Source organism: Coenobita brevimanus, chromosome 111 (genome assembly GCF_032717465.1).
Source record: "Coenobita brevimanus isolate Jiangsu-jjx chromosome 111, ASM3271746v2, whole genome shotgun sequence".
NCBI classification, from domain to species: domain Eukaryota; kingdom Metazoa; phylum Arthropoda; class Malacostraca; order Decapoda; family Coenobitidae; genus Coenobita; species Coenobita brevimanus.
Window position 1 is genome coordinate 5,857,406 of NC_137064.1, and position 26,227 is coordinate 5,883,632.

The 26,227-nt window shown below is 42.4% G+C and overlaps 1 protein-coding gene across 1 annotated transcript in view; it reads left to right on the top strand.

Annotated features, from left to right (window-relative positions):
* Positions 1 to 26,227, top strand: part of Nup160 (nuclear pore complex protein Nup160) — a 78,796-nt gene that overhangs the window by 16,687 nt on the left and 35,882 nt on the right. Inside the window, 5 exon segments of the mRNA XM_080286514.1 lie at positions 1,162 to 1,346; positions 3,932 to 4,089; positions 11,328 to 11,402; positions 21,898 to 22,125; positions 24,246 to 24,437. Of these exon segments, the coding sequence (XP_080142640.1) occupies positions 1,162 to 1,346; positions 3,932 to 4,089; positions 11,328 to 11,402; positions 21,898 to 22,125; positions 24,246 to 24,437 (838 nt within the window).

A 26,227-nucleotide genomic window follows, 5' to 3' on the forward strand; every position in this document is an offset into this window, starting at 1 on the left:
TGATGTGCAGGGCAGCATAGGGTGAGAAATGCATGTGGAAAATGTGTTGTAGTTGTAGTAACTGAGTTGGCATCGTGGGGTGAAATGCTTAAACAGACTTATGATCACTTAACAGTCATGTTTTCATAGTGCAGGAAGTGAATTGGGACTATGGTTAAGATTTACATATAAATGTGCAGTCATTTGCGTATTGTAACCATAATTTAATTTTGCAATAAGGACAAAGGAACCATCAGAACTGTACTTTAATAGCCAGGAAATAGATTCACAAATGAGCTTACAGAGTGTAACGTACTGTAACTACGGTTCTTTTTGCAAGAGGACATGGAAAGCATCAGAATCAGATTGTAATGTCCAGAACATGCATTAATAAACATAGTAAATTCACTGTTGTACCTAGAGTTGGAATCAGCTTGTGAAAATCCAGTTCATTTCGGTTCAGGCAGTCTGATTCATATTTTTCCGGTAATCTGATCTGGTCCAGTTCCAGTTTTATGTGTCCTGGTTGTTGAAATCAGTAAAACTAGTTATAGTAATCTGATCCAGTAGGCCAATCTTGGTGAAATTTTGTATGGTATGTTCTGATGTTAAAAAAAGAAGATAGCAAGTTGGTGTTTTTGTAGAGTAACATCAATCTGTCTGTCTGAGCAGACCCATCTACTGCAGTCAGTCAGTCACCAGGGCTGTCCCATGTAGTGAATCGATGTACCCTTACAGCAGACAGCGTCTCGCCATAGCGAGACATGGAGAAGGGTGTGAAGGTTTGGTTCCGGGATGGATGTCACATTTGTGTCTCTCCACCCATTTAACAAGGGCATCATAGTAGGCTCCACATCACCCCATTATTTGGTTATATGGGTATCACCCAGCGTAAATGGTTTCCTCGATTACGGGAAACCACGAGGCCACCTAAAGTGGAGAGAAGAGTAGTAAAAGTAACAGGAAGGTTGAAAGAACTAAGGTGAGAGGAAGACAGACACAGAAAAAGTGATAAAGGTGGAGGAAAAAGTAGACAGCACTACATCAAGTGAGTAAGTACTTGTATTGAAGGTGAAGGACTAAGAACAAATAAGAATGTCATAAAAGGCAACTTACAGTACAGTATATAGAGGACATACTTTATGTATGGACATTAACATAATGTAATTTGTTGGCTTTCAGGGGTGCTGAGGGGTGTGAGACAGTGAGCAGTGTGGTGGTGGTGGGTATGGGGGCAGAGGCGGTGGCAGTGGGTGTATGTCGTGATGCTCGTGTCCGTGCCTGGTCCTGTACTCGCCTACAGTGTGTTCTGTCTCTTGACACACTTGAGAGTGCTGCAGAGGATGGACGCAAGCTCACTCCAGGAGGTATCGCTCAGACTGGTTCACCTGTTTGGAAACTTTAGCTTATTGTACAGGACAGTCGATAACAGAAGTCATCCTGCTCTTCCATTGTGTCTGTTTCACATTTATGACATGTCCACCACTTTTTTCCCAGATGCATCATGTCTGCTTGGAGGGTTAGCTAATGTACAGTCAGAAACAGAAATTGGCCTGTTATTCTGCTGTGAATATTTCATCTCAGTACATGTCCATCACGTAACCCTGATGCGTTAAAGAATCATCTGTGGGCAGAAAAATATACCAAACCTCTCTCTGTCTTGGAATGTTAGCCAGTAGATAAAGGTGAAAAGCAAAATAAGTAATTGATTGACTGTTGTCCTTTGACTGTACCGTCAGCAAAATAAGTCCCATGACCTCTGCTACTTCTCTTGCCCTGGATTTGAAAATTTGTCCTTGTGAATATGCAGCATACGACAAAGTAGACAGAGAGGGATTGTGGAAAGTTTTGCGCATGTATGGTGTAGATGGTAAGCTGCTAGATGCTGTCAAGAGTTTTTATGATGGTAGCGAAGCATGTGTAAGGGTTAATGGGCAGCCAAGTGAATGGTTCACAATCGGTGTGGGCATGCGACAACGTTGTGTGATGTCCCCGTGGATGTTCAATATATATATGGATGGGGTGATGAGAGAAGTAAAAACATGAGTAATAGAGAGAGGGATGGTGTTGGTAATGAATGGTAATGGATGGAATATCTCAAATTTGTTGTATGCTTATGATGCAGTATTGCTTGCAAGTACCGGACAAGAACTTGGTAGGCTAGTGCAGAGTTTTGCTTATGTCTGTGAGCATCATGCCTTTAGAGTAAATGCAGAAAAGAGTAAAGTGATGGTCATTGAGAGAGAAGGTGACTCCCAATGTGATGTTACAGTGAATGAAGAGAGACTGGAATTGGTGAGAGAGTTCAAATACCTGGGTACAGTGATAGAAAAGAGAGGAAAATGTGCAAAAGAAGTTGAATGTAGAGTGACACAAGGAAGAAAAGTGGTTGGTGCAAAGAAGGCCTTGATAGGAAATAGAGGCTTGAGCGTTGCAGCTGCACAAGGCTTACATGAAAGAGTGTTAGTGCCAACTTTAACATATGGATGTGAGACTATGGTGTGGCATGAAAATGAGAAGTCAAGAGTGAGAGCAGTGCAGATGGGACTGCTGAGGAATATATTTGGGGTACAGAGGGTGGATAGGATACGAAATAATGTGATTCGTGAGAGGTGTGGAATGAGGAAGTCAGTGGGTGGACACCAGAACTGAAGAGAGTTTACTGATATGGTATGGTCATGTGGAGAGAATGGATAACAATAGAGTGGTGAATAAGGTATATCTGAGTGAATTTGAAGGAGGTAGGAGGCAAGGTAGGCCAAGGAGCTGGTGGAGAGATATGGTGGATGAGTGTGTGAGGAGGAGGAGGTTTGGAAGTCGGTGAGGCTAGGGAACTGACAAGAGATCGAGCTGGCTGGATGAATGTTGTGAGGAGAAGTGCATGATCAGCGATCTTGGCACCCCTTTTAACGTGGCAGTGTCCGGATTGACTCAGTTGGATACGTTTGTGTGAAGCTGCTGAGCATGGTGAATGTTTTTGGCATATCCAATGGAGCCAGGATTCCGGGGGCTTGAATGATGAGTGAATGGAAGCGTGGCCTATTGGGTTGGGCAAATTTCGGCTGTCTGGACATTGCTACTCCTCACGCTGCCCTTGGGTGGGAAAGGAAGTCCGGATGATGATGATGATGATGGTGATGATGATGAATATGCAGCATCTGACAGTGATACTTTCATTTGGTCGCAGATCAGTGTCATTAGTGTTGCATGTTACAGATTCAAGTGACTAATTTTCAAAGTCCGTCCATCTATCATCCAATTTGCTGTTGTACCAATAAGAATGTAGGGACCTGGGACTAAGCGTCTTATTCCAGACATTTATGATGAGAATGACCAGTTGCTTGCCGTGTAGTATTATGGGAACAATAAACTCCAATCACCTCACAGAACTGGACCCTCAAGGGCCACATCTGGTTGGAGTGTCATGATGTGCTAGACTACCAGGTGTGTTAATAAATTAGATGAGGGCAGTGGGACTAATGAACATCAGTACACACAGCATGAAGGTTCACCATTGATATTCCTGCATACATCAGAGAACTCTCCTATAAAGTGGAACACTCAGTGCAATAGAGGATTTTGGAACTTCATAAAGAGAGAAGCAGAAGAGGTGACAGGACTTTGGTTGGTGATAGTACATAGGACAGAAGAAAGTTAAGAATTATCAGACCAGCAATTTTGTTGTTCATTATTTTCAGTATTATCATAATTCTACTTCCTAATAGGTGGAAAAGGAATTATTTACAGTGCTTTGTATGCAAGAGTTTAGAAAACTGCTTTGTTTTGTTGGACTTATGCTTATTAGTCAGCTTCTTTTCAGTAGAGAACAAAAGATAATAATAATATGAAGTGCACCTGTAAAGTAGAAAACAATATGATGACAAAAAGAATGACCCATTTTCCGACAGAAGAGGGAATTACTTACTGATTTATGCTTTTATATAAACACCAGCCCAGAGGCACCAGATCCGTAGTGCTGGTGAAGGTGACAGTGTTATGTTGGGTGTGTTCCTCACGTTCTCTGAGAAGCACCTCCTCCTCCTCTACCGGCCCTCTCTCACGCCTCAGGGTCTCACTCTAGGACTCCTCCAGACCTACTACCCACCCCAGGTATGAATAGCCTTGTGTCAGAATTTTTATACCCCACCACGTATATGGCCTTGACATTTACTGTCGGTCATGTCCATCTGTCCAGTTTTGTGTTTAGTTCATTTCCAAAGAAACTGTTAAAGATGCCTTCATTAAATGTCATACACAGATACGTATTAATGAGAGCATTTCAACCATGCCAGACTTTGATGACCTTGACCTCACATTTCTTGAATTTGCATTTAGCTCATTTTCCCGATAACCCACAGCAGGGCATTCATGTCCTATGGACATATTTCAAGTTCAACTTTCATTATAGTGACATTTTTTTTTACAGTGGTTTTTCATTTTACCCTGAAAGGGGTAATCAGGTAGTAGCAGTAATAGTTTTTCCCTAGGCAGTCTGGCTGAACAGCCCCGAGTCCCTAAGGAAGGCCATGGCCGAGACCGAGTTTTCCCACTGAGCTCTCAAGGAGTGTATGTTTTGTTATTGGCGTAGGTGATTGTGTGTAATACAGTCTTCCATAAAGTGCTTAATAGTATGGAGTGCTGTGATACATCCTGGACAGGCATCAGTGACGGAGTCATCCATAGGGTTGCCATATCTGAATAGTCAAAATACCAGATGTCTCTGCTGAAAGCCATGCTCCCCCCACCCAATGCAAACTTTGGGCTTTTGGCATTATGAAACGCTTGTATATATACTGTACGTGTGTATATATATATATCTATCTATCTATATAGCCCGACGCCCTAATCCCGCAAAGGGTGGCCGCAGACAAAATGCCTCCAGGTCGTTTCGTTTCTTTTCATTTTTAAAGGCTCCAACATGATTGCATGCGTTGGCCTTGGTCACCTAATGGTGGCTATCCATGCTGCACAATCCATTGCAGCCTCCCTGTTCAGTCCCTTAACCCTAAGGTCACACTTAATGACCTTGTACCATGTCTTTCTTAGTCTGCCCCTCATAACCCTATCCCCAGTATTAACACTTCTCAGCTTCCTCACCCAATTATCATCCCCCATCCTCTCCACATGTCCAAACCATCTCAATCTACCTCTTCTCATCACAACACCAATACACTCCAGTCCCATCCTATCTCTCAACTCTTCCATTGTAAACCCAGCCCCCCCAGACCTTGCACGCAGGGACGCACTACACATCCACCTAATCATTGTCATTTCTGTATGTCTGAGCCGGTGAATATCCTCCTTCTTTACTGTCCAGGTCTCAATACCATACAGCATTACACTCCTAAACATATGCTGCATCCAAAGACCCCTTAGCATGTAGGAGAGTCCTCTCAATGTCAGGAGAGGCAAGAGCTCCCTGAACTTCTTCCAACCACTTCTCACCCTAGTCACAGAGCTAGCTCCAGCCCCACCTCCAGCACACAACATGTCTCCCAAATAACAAAACTCTTCCACACACTCAAGAGATTCACCAGCAAGTTCAATCCTTTCATGCCTGGCAATCACCACCTGCTCTCCCCGACACACCGCATTATCTCGCAGTCTACCTCTGATACCACTACATCTCTTGTGCACCCATTTATCACAAACACTGTACAAAAAGGAATTACTTCCCACGCCCTTGTGGCAAACTACACGTGGCCACTGTCCCTCGTCTTTGATAGCACTGCCACCAACCCTAGATATCATCACATTTGTTTTATCTGCATTTACCCTTAAGCCCTTGTGCCCCATACCATCTCTCCACTTCCTAAACCTTTCCTCTGCTTCCCTTTCATTCGCTTCAGTTAACACCAAATCATCAGCATACAACATCTCCCATGTTAGTCCGTTTCTAAAGTCACGTGAGAGGGCTTCAAGTACCATGATAAACAACATGGGACTCAAAACTGACCCATGGTGCACACCAACATTCACGGAAAACTCATCACTCAAATCTCCATTCACTCTTACCTGGGTACGAGCACCCACATACATAGCCATAACCACCCTAACCAGCCACTCCTCCAAGCCAAGCTTTCTCATTTTCCACTTCACCACCTCTCTAGGGACTCTGTCAAAGGCCTTTTCCAAATCAACAAAAACAAAATACAGATCCCTTCTCCTACCAATATATTTTTCCTGAAGCTGTCGAGCAATGAATATGGGATCAGTGGTCCCCCTACCTGGCATAAACCCAAACTGCATCTCATCAATATTCACTCTTTCTCTAATCATACCTTCTAAACCCTCTCTCCATTACCTTCATTATCTGATCTAAAAGCTTTATACCTCAATAATTTCCTCTTTCCAGGGCATCACCCTTTCCTTTATACACATTTACAATTACACTCTTCAGCCAATCATCTGGGACAACACACTCATAAATAATCATATTTATCAGGTCAGTGACTAACCTCACCCCTATATCTCCTGAGGCCTTCAACATTTTGGCAGTCAGCCCAGACACACCTGCTGCCTTCCCCACCTTCATCCTGCCTATTGCCTCACTCACAGTAGCAGCATTAGTCAAAGGCCAAGGGCCAAACACTGGATCTGCTGGCTCCAAACCTTCCCTGTTCCAGTCAATCTTTTCATTCAACAACCGGCTATAATGCTTTCTCCATGCATCTTTAATATCCTCACTGTTCATCACTACCCTTCCTTCATCGTTCTTCACACACTGCTCACCCATAATATCCTGATTACCCCTCTTCATCTGATTTGCCACCTTAAATATCATATTTATCCCTTCCCCATGATTTAGGGTATCAAGTAAAAGTCTCTGTGACTCAGACTTTGCTCTGTATAGTATATCTCTCTTCTAGCCGTACACTTGGCAGCCAAGTATTCCTGCTTGTCTTTATTCCTTCTTGCTTCCACCCTTCTTCCATTCCCGGAAAAGCCTTCTTTTCTCCTTAACTGCAGCTTCCACACCCTCATCCCACCACCAGGTTACTTTATGTCTTGGTGGTCCTCTTGTCCAGCCGCATGTTACATTAGTAACTCTCAAGAGATTGTTCTTGAGGGCTCTGTACTATTCATTAACGCCTCTACAGAGGCGTTAATGAGCTCTCATCTTAAATGCCAGGACTAACTTGCCTAGCCCCGGGCTTCTATGCTCCTTATGGGGCAATGTAGGATTGGATGGTGGATGGTTGGATGGATATATATATATATATATACTGCATATACATCAATGCTGCTGTACTGCATCCATCCATCCATGATCCATCATCCTGACATATAAGATGAGAGTGACCAGCCTCACTCATTCCTGAGTGGCATTACATGAGCAATAAACCCCAACCATCTCTTGAATATAAACCTGCACGAGCTCAATCCGATTGGAGCACCTTCTTTAATCTTTTTACAATATACTGGAAAACAGGCAGAGTACAGAATTGGCAAGATTATGACTGTAAAATGCAACAGTGCCTTAGATGCAGGATAAGATTGTAAGAATAATAAATGCTACAGTGTAAAACAAAAGCTAAGCTAGTAATTGTGTGCAATTACTGTACCATTTATTCTGTGGCTATAATACCACTAAGTATGAAAAAAAATCGTGCCTGAACAAGAGGAAAAGGCAGGACATTTTAGCTAGCTGCTAGCACTAAACCAGCCAGCATGGCAACATTTACCAGCTGACGAAACAATGAAAGTCTCTCTCTCTCTCTTGTCATTACAGCATTTTATAGTACATTAAAGCATTCAATAGTACATTAAATTTTTCTAGAAAAAATGATGGAAGCTAAAATTCCGGACTTTTGGAGAATTTTTAAAATTCCTCCCGGACAAAGATTTTGACACCTAAATGCAGGACATGTCCGGGAAAGTCTGGATGTATGGCAACCCTAGTCATCCAGCCTCTTCTGATAACTTGAGAGGGCTTGTTGATGCTCAGCCTGGCCAGGTGGACCCTGTCCTCACAAGGGAGATAGGATTCAGAAGGGTGGATATCAAGAGGCCGTGCATGCAGCTGTGTGTTGTCTTTAAGTGACTGAATGGAGCAGGAGTGATTTGAGAATGGAATTGCTTCTGGAAGCTGATCTGAGGTGGCGAGGGTGGAGAGATGACAGTATTTGTGTATGATATCGTGTGCTGGTTGTTGTTTTGATGTTCCTTGGTGTATGTGGATGTGCTGCCATGTAGCGTACTGGATGTTGTGGGTTTGTGGAGGATGCCACGAGAATTTGGATGTCTCTCATGTCTAGATGATCCTTGACTCTGAGGACTTTGGTTTCTTGATGTAGGTGGTCTGTGGGTGTAGTAGCTGTGCAGCCTGTGATTATTTTTAGGGCCTTGCTCTGTATGGTCTGTAGAGTGTTGTAGTGTGTTTTAGTGAGGTTAGGAGCCCAAGCAGGGCTTGCGTAATTCATCACTGAACGTATATATCATTTTTATACTGTGGTGGTGGTTTCTTTGTTGTCTCCAAATGTTGTATGGGCAAGTGACCTCAAGGCACTTAGTCTTGGTGTTAATTTATTTTTAATGTTTGTGATGTGTTGTTTAAATGACATTTATGTATTGTATGTTACACCAAGGATTTTGGATGTGTGTGTGTGTGTGTATGGTAGGGGAGTGTTGTGTATGATGAGATATGGAATGTGACTGTGTTCTGCTGTCCAGTTAGTGAGGTGGGTCACTAGATTTGGCTGGCGCATGTTGAGCCTGTTTGTGGTGAACCATTCGTGTAGTGTGTTGAGATAAGGTTGGAGGATGTGTGCAGCTGTGTTTGCATTTTGGTGTGTACATGTAAGTGTTGTCATCTGCATAGGAAGCTACATGTATCTGTAGTGTGTGGGGTGTGGATGTGTCATGCATGTATAGGTTAAGGAGTGCAGGGGACAAAACAGATCCTTGGGGGACACCATTTGTGAAGTTTCTGATGTTCACAGACTGACTGGCAAATGTTACATGTGCACATCTGCCTGCTAAGTAGTTTGCCAGCCATCTTTTTGTGTTACTGTGCATGTTTGTGTTGAATATTTTGTTTGTGAGGTTGTGGCGGGGGATGGCATCAAAAGCTTTGCAGATGTCTGGTGTGACTAGGTGTGTTCTATGTGGTGGCCTAGCTGAATTCATGCCATCAAAAACTCTCTGTGTAAGGTCTGTAGAAAGAGTGTTTGTGGAGTGTGGTGGCCTAAAACCATGTTGTGATGGGGTAGGGCGGTGTGGGGTGTAACTAGTTGTTGTACCAGTCATTCAGTGACTTTGGAGGGGGTGCAGAGGAGTGTGATAGGGCGGTGTGAGGAAGGTAACGTGGGGTCTTTGTTGGGTTTGGTGATAGTGTTGATAATGCCATGCTTCCAGATGTTGGGTATTATGTTGTGTGAGTAGGTGTATTATATGTTGGTGAGTGCTTGTATGCCATGTGGTCCAAGGTGTTTAAGATGTATGTTTCATATGTCGTCTGGTCCACAGGCAGATGAGTGCTTAAGGTTGCTACTGATGTGCTTTGTCTGGTTATAAGTGAAAGGTGCGAAGTCTGGGTCTGTGAGGAACTGTCTCTTACGTCGGATGATACATTGGTCGTCGCGATTGGGGTTTAGATGGCTGACATGTGAAAAGTGATTGATGAGAGTGTTTGCTTGTTGTTTGTTTGCAGGTATGGTGTCTGTTGTGATGGCAGTGTGTGATTGTGTAGTGTTGCTGTTGGAGAGTGTGATGCTCTTTAGTGTTTTGTCGAGTTTGTTGATGTTTGTTTTGTGGTCAAATGTTTGGAGATAATTATTCCAGTTTAGTATTTGCTGTTCTGATATTTTATTGTTTATTTGAATGTTGAGTTCTTGTATTTGTTGTATGATGTCTTGTTGTATTGGGTGTTGGCGAGTGTCGTAGTGTGTCCCTTTACTGATGAGGCCTTGAATTTCTGGTGTGAAGTTGGGGTTGTGTCTCTTTCTGTTGCCTCTAGGGATGTGTCTTTTGTCTGCGCAGGGGTAATCAGGTAAGTAGGGTTGGTTTTTATTTGTTTGTATTATTTTTTTTAATGTGTTCTACTGAGACCTTGCTTTCACAGACCCATTTATACCAAATTTCAGAGGTAATGGTCCCCTTAATGCTACTGGACAACTTCTGTTATACAGTAAACTCATTTATCCAGCAGGATTCCGCAAACCCCCAAGCTGGATATTGCAGAACACCAGATATTGCTTAGTACCCTCAATTGGCTTTGCATTCAGGATCGAGCTGGATAATGTGTTACTACCCGTTTCAACCCCTAACCTATAAACTTTCCCACAATATTACTCCTGAGTAAAAGATTAAAATTAAGCATAAAATAATATACAGTATTGATGTAGTACATATAGTACAGTAATGCAGTGCATAATATAATCATAATCATTCTGTACCCACCTAGTGTTTGCATTGATGGAGGGTAGATATGCACAGATGTGTCCTCACTGTACAGTAGTCAGAGCACTAGGGCACAGAGCCCTGAGGGGCCACAAGGTTAGTCACGGCACTACAGCAACAAGTGCCGCCTGGGAGGCCACAGGCTAAGTCACAGCACTAGGGTTTATCCACCACGTGGGTCACAAGAGCAGAGTGCACAGATACAACCTCACTGTACGGCGTTCGTGGAAGAGACTGAGATGATGACGGTAGGCTCAGGGCACCGAGTATGCTGCTCCCACGACACATTGTGATTGGCTGGTGTGATGTGGGGTCTGCCCATGCGTTGATTGGGTCCCGTGTCTGAGCCAGAGGGCCTATTGCCCCCCATTTCTGAGCCATATATCACATAATTTTGCTGGATATTGTTTTATTAGAGCCAAGCAAAAAGCACCGGATATTGCCTTGGGCCAGATATTGCAACAATGGATAAATGAGAGTTTATTGTATACCAGACTAGCGTCCGGCATAGGAAGTGGATTCGGCAACCTTCTGGTCAGATTTGTTAAATATTGAACCCAGAGCCAGTATTTCCTCTTCTTTTCATTATTATCTGTTAAAATGAGGGCCAACATTTGTTCCATATTGTTTATTGGTTGGTTATATGTCAAGGAACACTGGCGATACTATAGTGCTGATTTATTGATGTCTTATGTCCTGTGAGGGGTACCTACTGGACCATTTTTCATATATATATATACTGTACTGGCCCTAGGTCAGGTAAAGCAGGTCCCAGTTGGACATCTTATACCCATGACAAACTACAGGATATACCAGCCACCTTTTACCTCAGTTAGTCTTTTACCTATAATGAGGTTTCACTGTTTTTTTATTTATTCATCTATTTATTTTTTTTTATAAATGAGAATTTCTAAACCATTTTTTTTTATGGAATTTCCCTCCCACAGTATGACCTGGTGGACTTCTGTTTGTCTCCCACCTATATATGGACCCTGTGGACAGATGCCAACAGTGACACTCAGGTCAGTCCATTAAAACTTCACGTGGTTGTTAAAAAGTAAAGTTGTCACCCATCAATCACTAATTGATACATGGTGGTAGATAGTGGTGACCATCATCCACATACCTACTGTAATGCTGCCTGCTTCTTCCTTCACATTTTTTTTTCTCTTCCCATCCTAATTGTCACTTTTTATTACTCTTCCTTCCACTTCAGGTGGCTCTACACTGAGTGACAAGCCTAATGGTTTTGTGTAACTCTTAACTCAGGAAACCATTTACAATATTGGCCAGTAATTATATAGCCAAGTAATGGAGTGATGTAGCACTCACTATGGTGCCTCTGGTAACTGGATGGAGTGATGCAAATGCAGCGTCCATCCAGGAATGAAACCTATACATTCTCTCCCTCACTGTGATGAGGTGCTGTCCACTGCAAGAGAGCATTGGTTCACTGCACAGACAGCTCTGCAGGGCTGATTGCTTGCCTGAGGTTGACCGGGACTACTCAGCAGTTACTCGGTTGGGTGATCAGTACAGTTATTTATTTATTTTTTATTTATTTATTTTTTTTTTTACCATAAGTAAATTTCAAAGACTATCATTTATAGTTTCACCGATAACATATAAAGATGATCTGCCAGCTTCCCCCATTTTGCAATGCCAGATTTGTGGAAAAACTTATATTAGGAACACAAACCAGTCATTCTAGTATATGACATTCTCTATAGAGCTTAGACACACATTGGATTTGTCATGTTGAAGGGAGCAAACACTCTGTGTATTTTTTGCCCATTCTCACAGGGCCAGGCAAGCCGAGTGTGTGTCCCTGACTCATTCACTTAGTCACTGAGTCATTGCACTGTTTCAGGGATGGAATCTGGCTAGTTGCAGCTGTAGAATTTTATGAGCATCATAATTTTGTCTTATACAGGGATGTTTTGAGGGATGGGAGATTGTTGTTGGTGAGTAGCCTTGGTCTGTCTGGCTGAGCAAACCCATCAAATGCAGGAAAGCAACCTTTCCATACAGTGAATTATAGTAGGTAGCACCCTCCCAAAGTGATGTGCAGGGAGGAGTGTACAATATGGGTTCCTAAATGGTCATGGCATTTGCCTCTTCTCCCTGTTAACAGAGGCACCATAGTTGGCTCCATGTCACTCTGTTATTCTCCCTGACAAGGTGGGTATGTTTTCATCCCAGTTTGTTTGTTTGTCTGTTAGCAAGATTACTCAAAAACTAAGTGAGAGATTTTAACCAAATATGGTGGGTAGATATCCCATGTCCCAGGGAACAGTCGATTAACTTTTGGGATTGATCCAGAGCGTAGTACAGATTCTGGTTCCAGGAAACACTTTTTGGAAAATGCTAATCAGTGGTAAGAAAACCTAACCAATTATGAACCGTGGTTTGGAAATTACATTTCCCTTATCGGAGAGATGCGCTCCACTGATTGTCCCTCTAGTTTGGATATGTGGTCACCACCCAGTGTTATAAATGGTTTTGTGGGCTACAGGAAACCAATAGATTTGTCACTTAGTGCAGAGCCACCTGAAGTGGAAAGAATAGTAACAAAAACTGACAGGAAGTGTGGGAGAAATAGGAAGAGAGAAGAGTAGACACAGAAAAAGAATGCCAAAGGTGAAGGAAGTAGTAGGCAGCACTACAACTGAATGCATGATGAAGGGTGGGAGGCAATAGGGATATGTTTAGGGAATGACTGAGGTATGTTTGGGGTGTCCAAAGTTCTTTTGGGATGTGTTGTGGTGATGGATATGGTTGAGTTGGTGCAGCTGTCAAACTATCATGTCTTGTTAAATACTACTTTGCAAGTTCTCCCTTCAGGTAATTAGTTGTGTCCTTTGAAGCCATATCAGTTCTCATGTTTGTCATATCTCCAGATCAGACTGATGTGAGCTGAATTTGATGGAGTGGATTATTTAAAGTTAATTCACAGAAGCAGTTGTATTACATGTGGCTTCTTATGACCTGAATAGTTAAGAATGTTGATAAATTTATGTAGCACTGTTCCTAACATACAAAGAACTAATTTCAGATATTCTGTGAGTGGAAGATTTAAGAAGTCGCTTCAAACCAGATGGGATGAATCTACAGACTGATTTTTTTAAATGGAGGACCGGATTTCACAGTTTTTTTAGGGAAATGTCTGCCTTCATATTCCTTGCATGCCATAAAAGGTGGATCCCATCATTTTGAGAGTTTTTTTCTTTGTTGAGTAAAATTGTCACAAGACAGCAAAAATGTTTGGTACTAGCAGAATGTCATATTAAATGAGTTAACATAACACTGGTGGTAGATGGGGGGCGCCCATCATCCACTCACTCAGTGTGGCGATGCCTTATGGTCTCTACACAAAATGACAAGCCATATGGTTTCCTGTCCCCAGGAAACCATTTACTACACTATGTGGTAACCATATAACCAGGGTTTTGGCTGGGTTAAGTGTCCTCCAGGTTCCCCTATCTAAAATCACATAATCGTGGCAAATGTTTTGGAGAGCCTTGGAGGGCCCAATACCTGCCCAGGGCCGCAACTAAATGGGCAGATTTGCATGGCAATGTGTAATGTATGAATGAGGAGAGCAAGAGGGTGGAAGTTGTGAATATGTTCAAGAGTACAAGATAAGCCTTGATGACATAGTGTGAAACAGCAATGAAAGGGTGTGAAGTGGAGTGGGTGGGTGTAAAGTGTGTAAGGTTGGGCATTAATGGATGAGGAAGATACAAGGGAGGAGTTGCTTTGTTGATGAATGAGGTGTGGCAGAGTGGAATGAGAGATTACAAATGTGTCAGCTCGAGATGTATGTATGTCAAGTTCGAGAAAATGAAATTGGTTGTGATTGTAGCGTATGCACCATGTGATGACAGGAGTGAGAGAGAGAAAGACAGATTTTGGGATGAGGTGGATGAAGCAGTGGGAGAAATGCCCAGGAGCTATTAAAGTGATTGTAATGGGTGATATGAGTGGAAGAGTAGGCACTGGTCCTGAGGATGACATAATAAGTTTTAATGGAGTTCAGGTCTCCCTTGTTGTATGATGTTTCATTTTACGATACAGTATTTTGCGTTTACAATCGTTCTTCTTTAGTACCAATCATTCGTTTTATGATTTAGCTCCCCCGCATTTATGCTTGGTAATATGGAGAAATCCTTTGCTCACAGGCAGATCACCTGAGAGTTGCATGGCATACCCACTCCACGCACACAGTTTCCCGCACATCCACCAACCAAGCATCACTGGTTCTGAGACAATTCGCCATCCAAACATGGACGATTCCCTGTCATTTTATAAATATACTTATTATTAATTAAGCAGTACTTTAGTAACTACAGTACAATCCCAGCTATCCGGTATCCAGACAAACGGAATAATCAGAACAACGGGAAAATTCAAGGGCTGGTAAAAATGTCAGTAAGTTATAACTGGGCGCCAGTTTGAATGGACCACCAAACCGCCGTTTGATTGTGTCACGCGAGGCTGGGTGAAGTCAGACAAAGCGAGGTGAAGGCATTTCCGGCTAATGTAAATCCCTAGCAAATCCTCTTAACCACCCCTCCTCTCCCCCTCTTTCCCCTACTTGAATTCAGTCATTCTCCACACCCTCCAAAAATCACCAGTCTGCGTTTTGCCACCAGACAGTAAACAAGGTCTCTTGCTATTGTGTTCCTCTGATAGACGGTAATTTGTACACTCCAAAATGCCTAAAGTGCAAACTAAACGTAAGCGTATCGTGCTTACCTTGAAACAGAAGCTGGACATATGCAACAGACTTGAAAAAGGCGAACATTATAAAACACTAATGGCTGAATATAAATGTTAATAGGAATGAAAGTTTACTTTGTTGGAAGAAAAATAAATAAATAATATGCCTGCATTTCATACGTACATCATTTATTTTATTTTCTGGAAAACAGCTGAGTGGCGGGTGAGGGGTGGAGTGATGGAGGTCAGGTAGGGAAGAAGAACAGTCGGAAACGTAAACAAACTCACTTGGAGGCACAGGTGTTGTGATAATTCTACAGTGCAGTCTTAACACATCATCAGTTCACTAATAAATGTTCAAGCTTTTATTCCTCTATTTTATTTTTCAATTTTTATGAGTACAGTACATATAATGAATACAGTAATTCGGTAAACAATGGACTAGTGCAATTTGCAGTACTGCAAATTGCTAGACATTGCACACGTGCGTTATGACCATGGTGTGTGTTTACAAGGCAGTTTTTCAGGCGGAATCTCTTAGTGTAGCCCCTAATGTGACTGTGGTGAGTACCTGAACTGTATTTACTGCTGTGATAGCCTTTGTATAGATTTGACTTGAAAATCAGAAATACGGGAAAAATCTGTAACCGGGAAGGTAAATTCCCCAAGCCACCCGGTTAACTGGGATTGTACTGTATATTTCAGGGGGATCCATCAAAGTCTACGTTCAATAGCATAGGCCTTGGATATTATTTATTAGTTGCACCTTTAGTCAATAATTAACTTGTTTGTTCCTTGCTGTAGTCACCTTTGAATTATATTTCAGCATTACCAATAGCTGTCTTCATTAATGATGGCGAATTATCTTGTTATTTTTGTGATGGCAAATGACGACGGCGAACTGTCCTGAAACTGCATCGCTGCCCAGTCTTACCTGCATACTTGTTCAGCTTACAATCTCCGTGCGTCTGTGTGCGTCAGTGCCCAGGATATTACTATTTTTCCTGTTCTTCATACTGTGCTGTATTTCATGTCTTTGTTTATGCTATTTCATATCTTTATGTTTGCAAATGTACATTCATATGTGATTTGGATGCAGTATAATACATACAGCATCATTATTATTGCATATTAGTTCACTTGTATGGGTGTTGGGTTTCTTATATACGAGTCCAGGAACGCTTCCCTATTTTTCCCATTAAACCGTAAGTTCGCTATACGATATTTCGGTATAAGATTGCTTTTCTAGGAACGCATACCAGTCGTAAAGCGAGGGAGACCTGCACCAGGAGAAAATGATAATGGGAAGCAGCTGAAGGATATGTGTCAGGAGAGGAGGTTGTGCATTTGTAACTCGTATTTCAAACACAAAGATGCACATAAATGTACAGTGAGCAACAGTAGTCGTGTCGTGGTTTTGTTCGAAGATTAAATGCAACTCGTGAAACATTATGAACTGTCCGTATGACAGACGGCGGAATGTACCAGACGCTTAGCCCGTTAGCTTATGTTTTCACCAAATTTCACGACACGATTATTGTTGCTTACTGTACATGTTATGGAGGGAACGGGGATCATGTTGAAAGGAGCCTGATTGACTACATGCTTGTAGAGAGGTTGATGCTGGAAATAGTTGCTGATACGAGGGCCGTGAAAGGACAGTGTGGAGGTCTGTCAGATCATATGATTGCGGTATGCAAGATCAAACTGAGAGGAGTGAGGTGGACCAGGAGAGAGAGGAGCAGTCAGGGAGAAACACTGAAAGTCGAGAAGCTGAGGATCAAAGAAATGGCAGATGAATACAGGACCAAAGTAGGGGAGGAATTAGAATCAGTGAATTGGAATGAAATGGATCTGGACAGCGTGTGGAATGCACATAGGGATTGGTTAGTTAGGAATGCTAAAGCAGTGTGTGGTGTGGCAAGAGTAACAGCAAAGAAGAAAGGTTATCCAATATACAGTAAACCCTTCATAAGTCGAGCTTTTAGAAGATGGAATCCTCACTAAGCCGTACTCAGGCCGAGACCACATATTATTACATACCGTAAGTAGGCCGAGATGTGGAGGTAGAGGGACAAAGGCGGCGCCAGGCGCACATGTGCCGCTAGTCTGGTGCTTGCCTGATTTCACTGGCTTTGAAGTCTCAGATTATCTTGAAGTTATGCAAAAAGTCGGTGAGAAGAGTATTGAAGATGATGTCATCCAGTGGCTTGAAATGGATGTAGATGATCCTGGGTATCATCACCAAGCAGAAGAAGAAATTGCTGAGTCCATGGCTGGGAAGAAAGATGAAGAGGATGATGATGATGATGATGAGGAAGGGAACAGTGATGTTAGATGCAAGAATCCATATAAATTTTCCCAAGTTCATGAAGCAGCGGATGTTGTCATATCTTGGCTGAATTATGTTGATGATGCAGAAGCACTAAATTTTTATACACATGTAAGGGAGTTGTGAGGCTTGGTTATTCTTCGCCAGTATTTGCAGCAGAAGCAGGTGAAGATTCATGACTTAGGCGTAGGCCTATCCCTCCTCCTGCTTCCAGCAGTAATTCTGCCTCTACAGCTCTTCAGATAGCCAGCACTTCAAGTAGTGTTGGCACAGACACCAAATAGTGTCTGTGTGTGTGTTTATGAAAACTGTAATTTGACTATTTTAAAAAAAATGTGTGCATGTGATTCAGTGTTAAGTGGTCATGATTAAAGTTCAGTATTATTATTACTGCAAGTGTTACACTGCAGTCTATTATAGTGATTACATTTAAGTTTAATTCTTAATGTTCAGTGAAATAAATACTGGGTACTGTTTAGAATGTTAAGTTAAATGTTGAACTCCACCACTGCCACCACCTCCGTCTCCAACACAAGCCACCAACGGGTCTGTACTACCTCTGACGAAAGGTAAATTAGGTGCACTGATTTTTTTTTTTTTTTATTCATCTATACACTGTATATGCTCCTTTACTTTAGTGTTGAAAAGACAAGTAATAAATACTGTATTGTCGTTGCAATTTTGGGGGGTGAAAATCCATCTCCAACACAAGCTGCCAGTGGGTATATACTGCCTCTATGAATGATTTTATACCAGTTAAAGATATATTAAACGCACAGAATTTTTTTTTTTCATAACTTATTTATTTATATATGTTCCATTAATTCAGTGTTGAAAGGGCAAGTAAAAGGTATTGTCTTAGCAATTTTCGGGGGTGAAAATTCGGTAAGATGGAAAATTCGGTAACTTGAACCAGGATAGAGCCCCATATAGTTTGACTTGTGAAGGGTTTACTGTCTGTCTATCTATCTATCTATTGCCAGACGCCTCAATCCCGTACGGGGTGGCCACAAACAAATCGCCTCCACGTCGCCCTGTCCCCCGCCATTTCACTGTCCTGCTTCCAACTCACACCCCCCTCTCTCATATACCTCTCCACCCCATCCCTCCATCTCATCCTCGGCCTCCCCCTCCCTCTCCCCCCCTCCACCTCACTCACATACACTTGCCTCGTCAGTCTCTCACCCTCCATCCTCTCCACATGGCCAAACCACCTCAGTGTGTTCCTCCTAATGCTTCCTATCACATCCACATCCACACCACAACGCTCCTTTATATCTTCATTTGTCAGCCTGTCTCTCCATGTGACTCCACAGGCTCCTCTTAAATAACTCATTTCCATTGCTGTCACTCTTGACTTGTGTCGTTCCAACAATGTCCAAGCTTCACTTCCATACGTTAGAGTTGGTGTCACAATACTGTCATGTAGTAACTTTTTCACTTCCATGCTCACTTCTCTGTTTCTTATCACTGCCTTCAAGGAACCAGCAACCTTTCTTTCTTGTTGTACCCTTTCAAGCACTTCACCCTCCAAACTTCCATCCTTACTCATCACACTACCCAAGTACTTAAATGTACTCACATTTTCCATTTCCTCCTCATCCAACCTCACTGTACATTCACTGACTTCACCTCTCTCAAAGACCATCACTTTACTCTTCCCTACATTCATCTTTAGATTCCGTTTCTTACACACTCTCTCAAACTCATCCACCAAGCCTTGCAGCTCCCCTTCGTCTTCACTCAACAACACAGTATCATCTTCAAACAACGGTACAGGGAGTTTCCAAACACTACCCTCTCTAACCAGGGCCATTCCACTCTTTCAACTGTATTACCAATATGCTGGGAATTGAACCTGGGACTCTCAGGTGAGAGCCAGGCATGGTGGGATGAAGATGTTCAGAGAGCAGTAGAGGAAAAGAGGAAGAAGTGGTTAGAGTGGTTACAGGACAGGGGTTCAGTTGAAATACCCTGTAAGGGCTGATTATATTGAGAGCAAGAAGCATGTAAAGAGACTAGTGAAGAGGGAAGAGAAGGAAGTAAATGGTGATCTAGGAAGAGAAATAAATTACTCTGAAAATAGGAAGTTATTCTGGAAAGAGGTGTGGAAATGTAGAAGTGACAGCGGAAAGAGATGTGAAAGTGTGAAGGATGTAAGTGATAGATTATTGATCCATGAGGATGAAGTAAGGACCAGATGGAAAGAATATTTTGAAAGCCTGGTGAATGGAAATAGGGAGAGCAGAGCTGCTGTAAACATGATTGGTTCTGGGGGGTTGCAGAGAAGGAACGCAGTGCCAGGAAATGTGACACTCGCACAGGTGAAGAGAGCCGTTAAGCGGCTGAAAAATGGGAAAGCAGCTGGGGTTGATGAGGTGTGTGCAGAGATGATTAAGTGTAGTGGAGAGAGTGGAATGAAGTGCTTGTTAGAGATATGTAAGAAGGCATGGATGAGCGAAACTGTGCTAGCAGAGTGGAAAAAGGCTGTGATTGTAAGTGTACAAAAATAAAGGTGAGTAAAGTGAGTGCAAGAATTATTGTGGCATAAGTTTACTGAGTGTGGTAGGGAAGATATATGGAAGAATTATCATAGAGAAAGTAGGAGAGATATCAGAAGTCCTAGGAAGTGATGAAGAGGGTGGCTTTAGAATCTAAAGTGGTAGAGGTTGTGTGGATCAAATATTTGCAGTAAGACAGATAGTGAGGCTTGTGAGAAGGACTATAAGGTGTTTATGGCATTGATGGATCTGGGAAAAGCTTATGACAAAGTAGACAGAGAAGGGTATGGAAGGTTTTGCTCATGTACTGTGTAGATGGTAAGCTACTAGATGCTGTCAGGAGATTTTATGATGGTAGTGGAGCATGTTTTAGGGTAAAGGGGCAGCTTAGTGAATGGTTCACAATCAGTGTGGGCATGCGACATGGTTGTGTGATGTCCCCATGGTTGTTCAGTATATTCATGGATGGGGGGATGAGTGAAATAAAATCACGAGTAATGGAAAGAGGCATGGCATTGGTAATGGATGGTGATGGATGGAATATCTGAAATATGTTGTATGCTGATGGTGCAGTACTACATGCAGATACTGGACAAGAGCTTGGTAGACTAGTGCAGAATGTTGCTGATGTCTGTGAGCATCATCCCTTGAGAGTATATGTAGAAAGGGGTAAAGTGGTGGTTATTGAGAGTGAAGGTGACTCCCAGTGTGATGTAACAGTGAATGAAGAGAGACTGGAATTGGTGAGAGAGTTCAGATACCTGGGTGTAGTGATAGAAAAGAGAGGAAAATGTGCAAATGAAGTGGAAAGCTGAGTGACACAAGGAAGAAAAGTAGTTGGTGCACTGAAGGCCCTGATAGTTGCAGCTGCACGAGGCTTACATGAAGGCGTGTTAGTGCCAGCCTTAACATGTGGATGTGAGACTATTGTGTGGTATGAAAATGAAAAGTCAGGTGTGAGAGCAGTGGAGATGGGCCTGCTGAGAAATGTATGTGGAATACAGGGAGTGGATAGGATACGAAATAATGTGATTTGTGAAAGATGTGGAATGAGGAAGTCTGTGGACCAGAAACGAAGAGAGTGTACTGAGATGGTATGGTCATGTGGAGGGAATGGATAATGATCGAGTGGTGAAAAAGGTATATCTGAGTAAATTTGAAGGAGGGAGGAGGTGAGGTAGGCCTAAAAGAAGGTGGAGGGATATGATGGATAAGTGTGTGAGGAAGAGAAGTATGGAAGTTGGTGAGGCTAGGGAACTGACGAGATAGAGTTGACTGGATGAATGTTGTGAGAATAAGTGCATGATCAGGGATGTGGCACCCCTTTTTAATGTGACAGTGTCAGGATTGACTCTATCGGATACATTTACATGAAGCTGCAAAATGTGGTGCATGTTTCTGGCATGTCAGATAGAGTCAGGATTCTGGGGGCTTGAATGATAAGTGAATGGAAGCGTGGCCCATTGGCTTGGGCAGACGTGGAGCTGCCTGGACGTTGCTACTCCTCATCCCTGTCATAGGGTGGGAAGGAGGTCCAGATGATGATGATGAACATAAGAAAAATACCTCCCTAAAATTATGTGCAAATGGTTAGGCCTTTGAGGTGAAGCCTGGTTTATGAGGGCTTGAATGGTGGGTGAATAAGTGTATGGCCTGTTTCACTGGGCATACTGTTGATAGTTTTCTTTCTTTCTGTACTTTAGTGTTTTCTGGACCTAAGGTCATCCCATTCTTAGGAAAATCTGGTGATGGTGGTGTTGGTGGTGGTATTCCCAGGGAGTATTTTAAGATTAGAAGTGACTTTTTGAATTGCAAGGGTTGGGTGTAGCCTTATTTAACCCTTTCACTACCAGAGTTGAATGAAGCCATTGCATAATACTGTACCCTCTAGTGTTTGTCTGATTAAAAATTTGTAAAAAGATGTCAAAGGCTAATGGGTGAACATTAATTTCCTCTGTTCAGCTGTTGTATGTTGGGCTAGACGGCAGGCGTGATGACGAGAGTTGCGATGAGGATGACGGTGATGGAGGTTCAGGGGAATCACCAGGATTCAACAGAGTGGTGTTGGAGCCACCCCCAGACAAAGAGGTGCCCCTCACTGATCCCTTCCTCGACCCTCGGGAAGTGTACCTGCGGGAGCTCTTCACACCCAACAGGTTTTCAGCACATACTCTCCGCAAAGCCCTGAGTGTGAGTCTCTTGGTTTTTAGTGTTAAAGGTAGTTTTTCATATTTTGAAATGGATTTTAAAGTAACCTCTCATCTGTTCCCCTGCCATCTCTCTCACCTATCGTCCACTCCCCTTCCTGCACACTCACTCTTACCCCATCCCAGTAACACTCATACTTACCCCTCATCCACTCATCTTTCTCACTCCTCACTGACATGTCATCTACTCATCTTTCTCACTCCTCACTGATGTTTCATCCACTTCTTCTCTCTTACCCACTTCCCATCCACTCTTCACCTTATCATGTATTTTTCATCCACACTCCTCTTATTTCTGTGCATGCTTCTGAACCTACTGTGACCTCTTCATCTCCTTCAGTGCCTGTGTAAGACTCAAACAGGGATATTGTATTCAGCATTGTAAAGTACTTTGTGTGTGTTATTTAGTATATTTCAACTTATGTTTCCAAGATAGCAGTGAGAATTAAACATTTGTGGCAGTATATTCTGGTACCCTTGTGAGTGTAGTAAACTGAGAATGTTGCATGAATGGTGAGTGCTGTAAAGAGTCAGATTTTGGCCATAGTTGTTGTACTCTCACAGTAAATGCTAGTTTTAGTGTGCAGTATAATTCATCATTTCAGGAAGTCTGTTGACAATAAAGCCCAGTATTCTTCATCTACAAGACTTCCACCTTCTGTTGGGGGGCTCACCTAATTACTTACCTCTAGTTCCACATTCAAGATCCTGCCAACTCTGTTTATTTGTGGGAAATAGGATTATGATGAAAATGATATATATGTATATATGTACCATATATATCAGAGCAGGGCACTGCAAACTAAAGTTCACTTCCGCAAACACAAATCTGCAGACTTAGATCATTACCTTCTGCAAGCGCAAATCTGCAGACTTATTGAAATTTGCGGTTCTGTAAATACAAACGCACACACAAACCATTTGTATCCCTTTCAGTACCACAGCATCAGTTTCATTTTATTCTGGGTACCATTAGAGAATTTTATTAGGTTTAGGATGATATTTTTTGTTATCAAGGGGTTAAAAATCATCTCTTTTTACTCATCCACCACAGTTATAACTTTATTTACTCAGTTCTGACTAGCAATAGGAGACTTATGAAGTTTGGAAATTGTCTGTAGTACTAAATGGGATATCAGTATATAAAATTATATAGTAAAACTAAAGTACAGTATACACAGTATTTTGAATATTATTATTATAGTATATTAGACTGTTTTTAGTACAAAACAAGGGTAGATCATTTACTGTTGTAGATAAATGAATTATATTATTACATTTCACAGCTCACACTTCACAAGTTGATACACCAGTCTACCTCTATTCCCCAGCTTTAACCTCCTCAGTCTTCACTCCTCAGTCACAGTCAGACTCCTCCAACAACTGAGACAACTCCTTCTTGATCAGGTCCATATTGCCCATCATAAAAACAAACTGCTCAAATTCCTCAGAGGTCAGGCTGGGTTGCAGGCAGGTTTGCATTTGTGGAAGTACTTCTTCAAACACAAAACCGCAAATTTGCATATCACACTTCTGCAATTGCAGAATTTGTGGTTTGCAGAAGTGTCCAGCTCTGGTATATACTCATCATCCACTCACTCATTGTAGTGCCGCTTTGAGTGTGTGCCCATTCCTTTTTTCCTTCTTCTTCTGTCTTTCTTTCCTTCATTCTTTCCTCCTCCTTTTGCTTATAGGTGACTCTACACTGAGTGACAAGCCAAATGGCTTCCTCTACACCGGGAACCATTTACTACACTGGGTGGTAACCATGTAACCAAATTATGGCACCTGGTGGTTTTGTGGGTAATTACGGTGCTTCAGTTGGATTGAGCCGGTGCAGGTTTATATCCAAGGGATGGTTGGGGTTTATTGCTTATGAAATGCGACTTGAGGGTGAGTGAGGCTAGTCACTCTCATCTTAACTGTCAGGACCAACTTGCCTAGCCCTGGGCTCTTTCACTCCTCATGGGGCAACACTGGATTGGATGATGGATGGATGCATAAATGTATATATATATATATATATATATATATATATATATATATATATATATATATGTATATATATATATATTAAAAAGACTTATGCCATGCCATTGTCAGATCTACCGTCGGAGTGTTGAGCCAGGCAGCCTGGGTGAGGGAGGGATGACCCGCCTTCAGGAGGAGGTGGAGGCGGCTCTCAGGGATCAGGTGGAGGCACGGGTCACCCCAGACATGACCAGGGAGGAGGCATGTCAGGTCACACTGGAAGCCTGGGCCACCTTCTACTCCCACACACTTCAGTATCACCAGGTATAGTGTGAAAGGGTTTTGGCAGACCAGGAGTTCCCAGTTTGTCATACATGTTCCACTAGTGGTACATTTCACTTGTGGCAGTGGTACAGAGTGAGGTGAAACAATTTTCTTATTCTAAATGAAGAAAAAATGGTAAATATATAATAAACTGATAAATTATGTATCTAAATTGTACAGAAACCCTTCCATTTGTGCAGGTTCCATATGCACTATTCACCATTTGAGTGGATAGGTAAACCTTCCCCATTATTGATGTGTGCAACAAAAAATTCGGTATACAGTATGTGAGAAAATTCCAGAAATTGGAATGAAAAACACGGGTTGCCAGGTGCCAACATTCAAAGTCCCCTACATTGATGCATGTCAGCATGACCAGCGATGTTTACACTGATTCTGCTACTCTTCATTGTGAACCGGATGATCCTTTTCTGTCATATTTATGACAACTGGAGAGCCAGCATTCTTAATTTACTTTTGTCTGAGACTATGAAATTCTTATAATCAGTCATTCCTAACTGCTAATTCTCTCCTTGTGATTATGACACTTCACACAACATTTCTTGTACTTTTAGTCAAGTTTACCCTAAAATAATTCTGTCAGCACATTAATTTCATCTTAATTACCACCCCAGTCAAATAAAGAAAGCTTACTTCGATCACTGGTATCTACTGAGGCACTATAAGTGAATGTAGAATTCATAATGCGTTATTACGTTTTGGGGTTGTTTGTACTGTATTTGGAAACCATCCAGCATTCGTATGTATCCAGTGACCTACTGCACTGGCTGCCCGTACTTTCACATATACTGTATTTTCACTCACCTGTTTGGTCAGAATTGTGTATTAACAGGTATTTGGGGGGATTTATTGCAATAAGACATTTAACAGGTATTTGGGGAAATTTATTGTGGTAAGACATTTGTGTTATGCAAAAACGTTTTCATTTTCGTTTTTGAAGGCTCCAACATGCTTGCATGCATTGACCTTGGTCACCTAATGTGGCTCTCCATGCTGCTGAATCTCTGGTAGCTTCCCTATTAAGTCCCCTAACCCAGAGGTCACACTCATTGATCTCATCCCAGGTCTTTTTCGGCCTACTTCTCACTACCCCATCCCTAACATTAACACTTCTCACTATATGCACCCAGTTATCATCCCCCATCCTCTCCACATGCTCAAACCATCTCATTCTACTTCTCCTATCACAGCACCAATACACTCCAGTCCCATCCTACCTCTCAACTCTTCCATCGTAAACCCAGCCCCCCCAGGCGTTGCACTCAAGGATGCATTGCACATCCACCTAATCATTGCCATTTCTGTACGTTTAAGCCTGCAAATATCCTCTTCTGTTACTGCCCAGCTCTCAGTACCATACAGCATTACACTCCTAACACATGCCGCATACAAAGATCCCGTAGCACAGAGGGAAAGCCCTCTCAATGTCAGGAGAGGCAACAGTTCCCAGAACTTCTTCCAACCACTCCTTACTTTACCCACAGAGCTAGCTCCTGCCCTGCCTCCAGCTCATAACATGTCTCCCAAATAACAGAACTCTTCCACACACTCAAGAGAGACTATCAGCATGTCAGTCCTTTCACGCCTGACAATCTCCACATGCTATCCCCGACACACCGCACACATGAAATCAACATTACCTCTCAGTCTACCTTTAATACCACTACATTTCTTCTGCTTTCACTTAAACACTGCACAAGATGGAGTTATTTCCCATGCCCTTGTGACAAATCACATGTGGCCACTCTTCCTCACATTTGACAGTACCA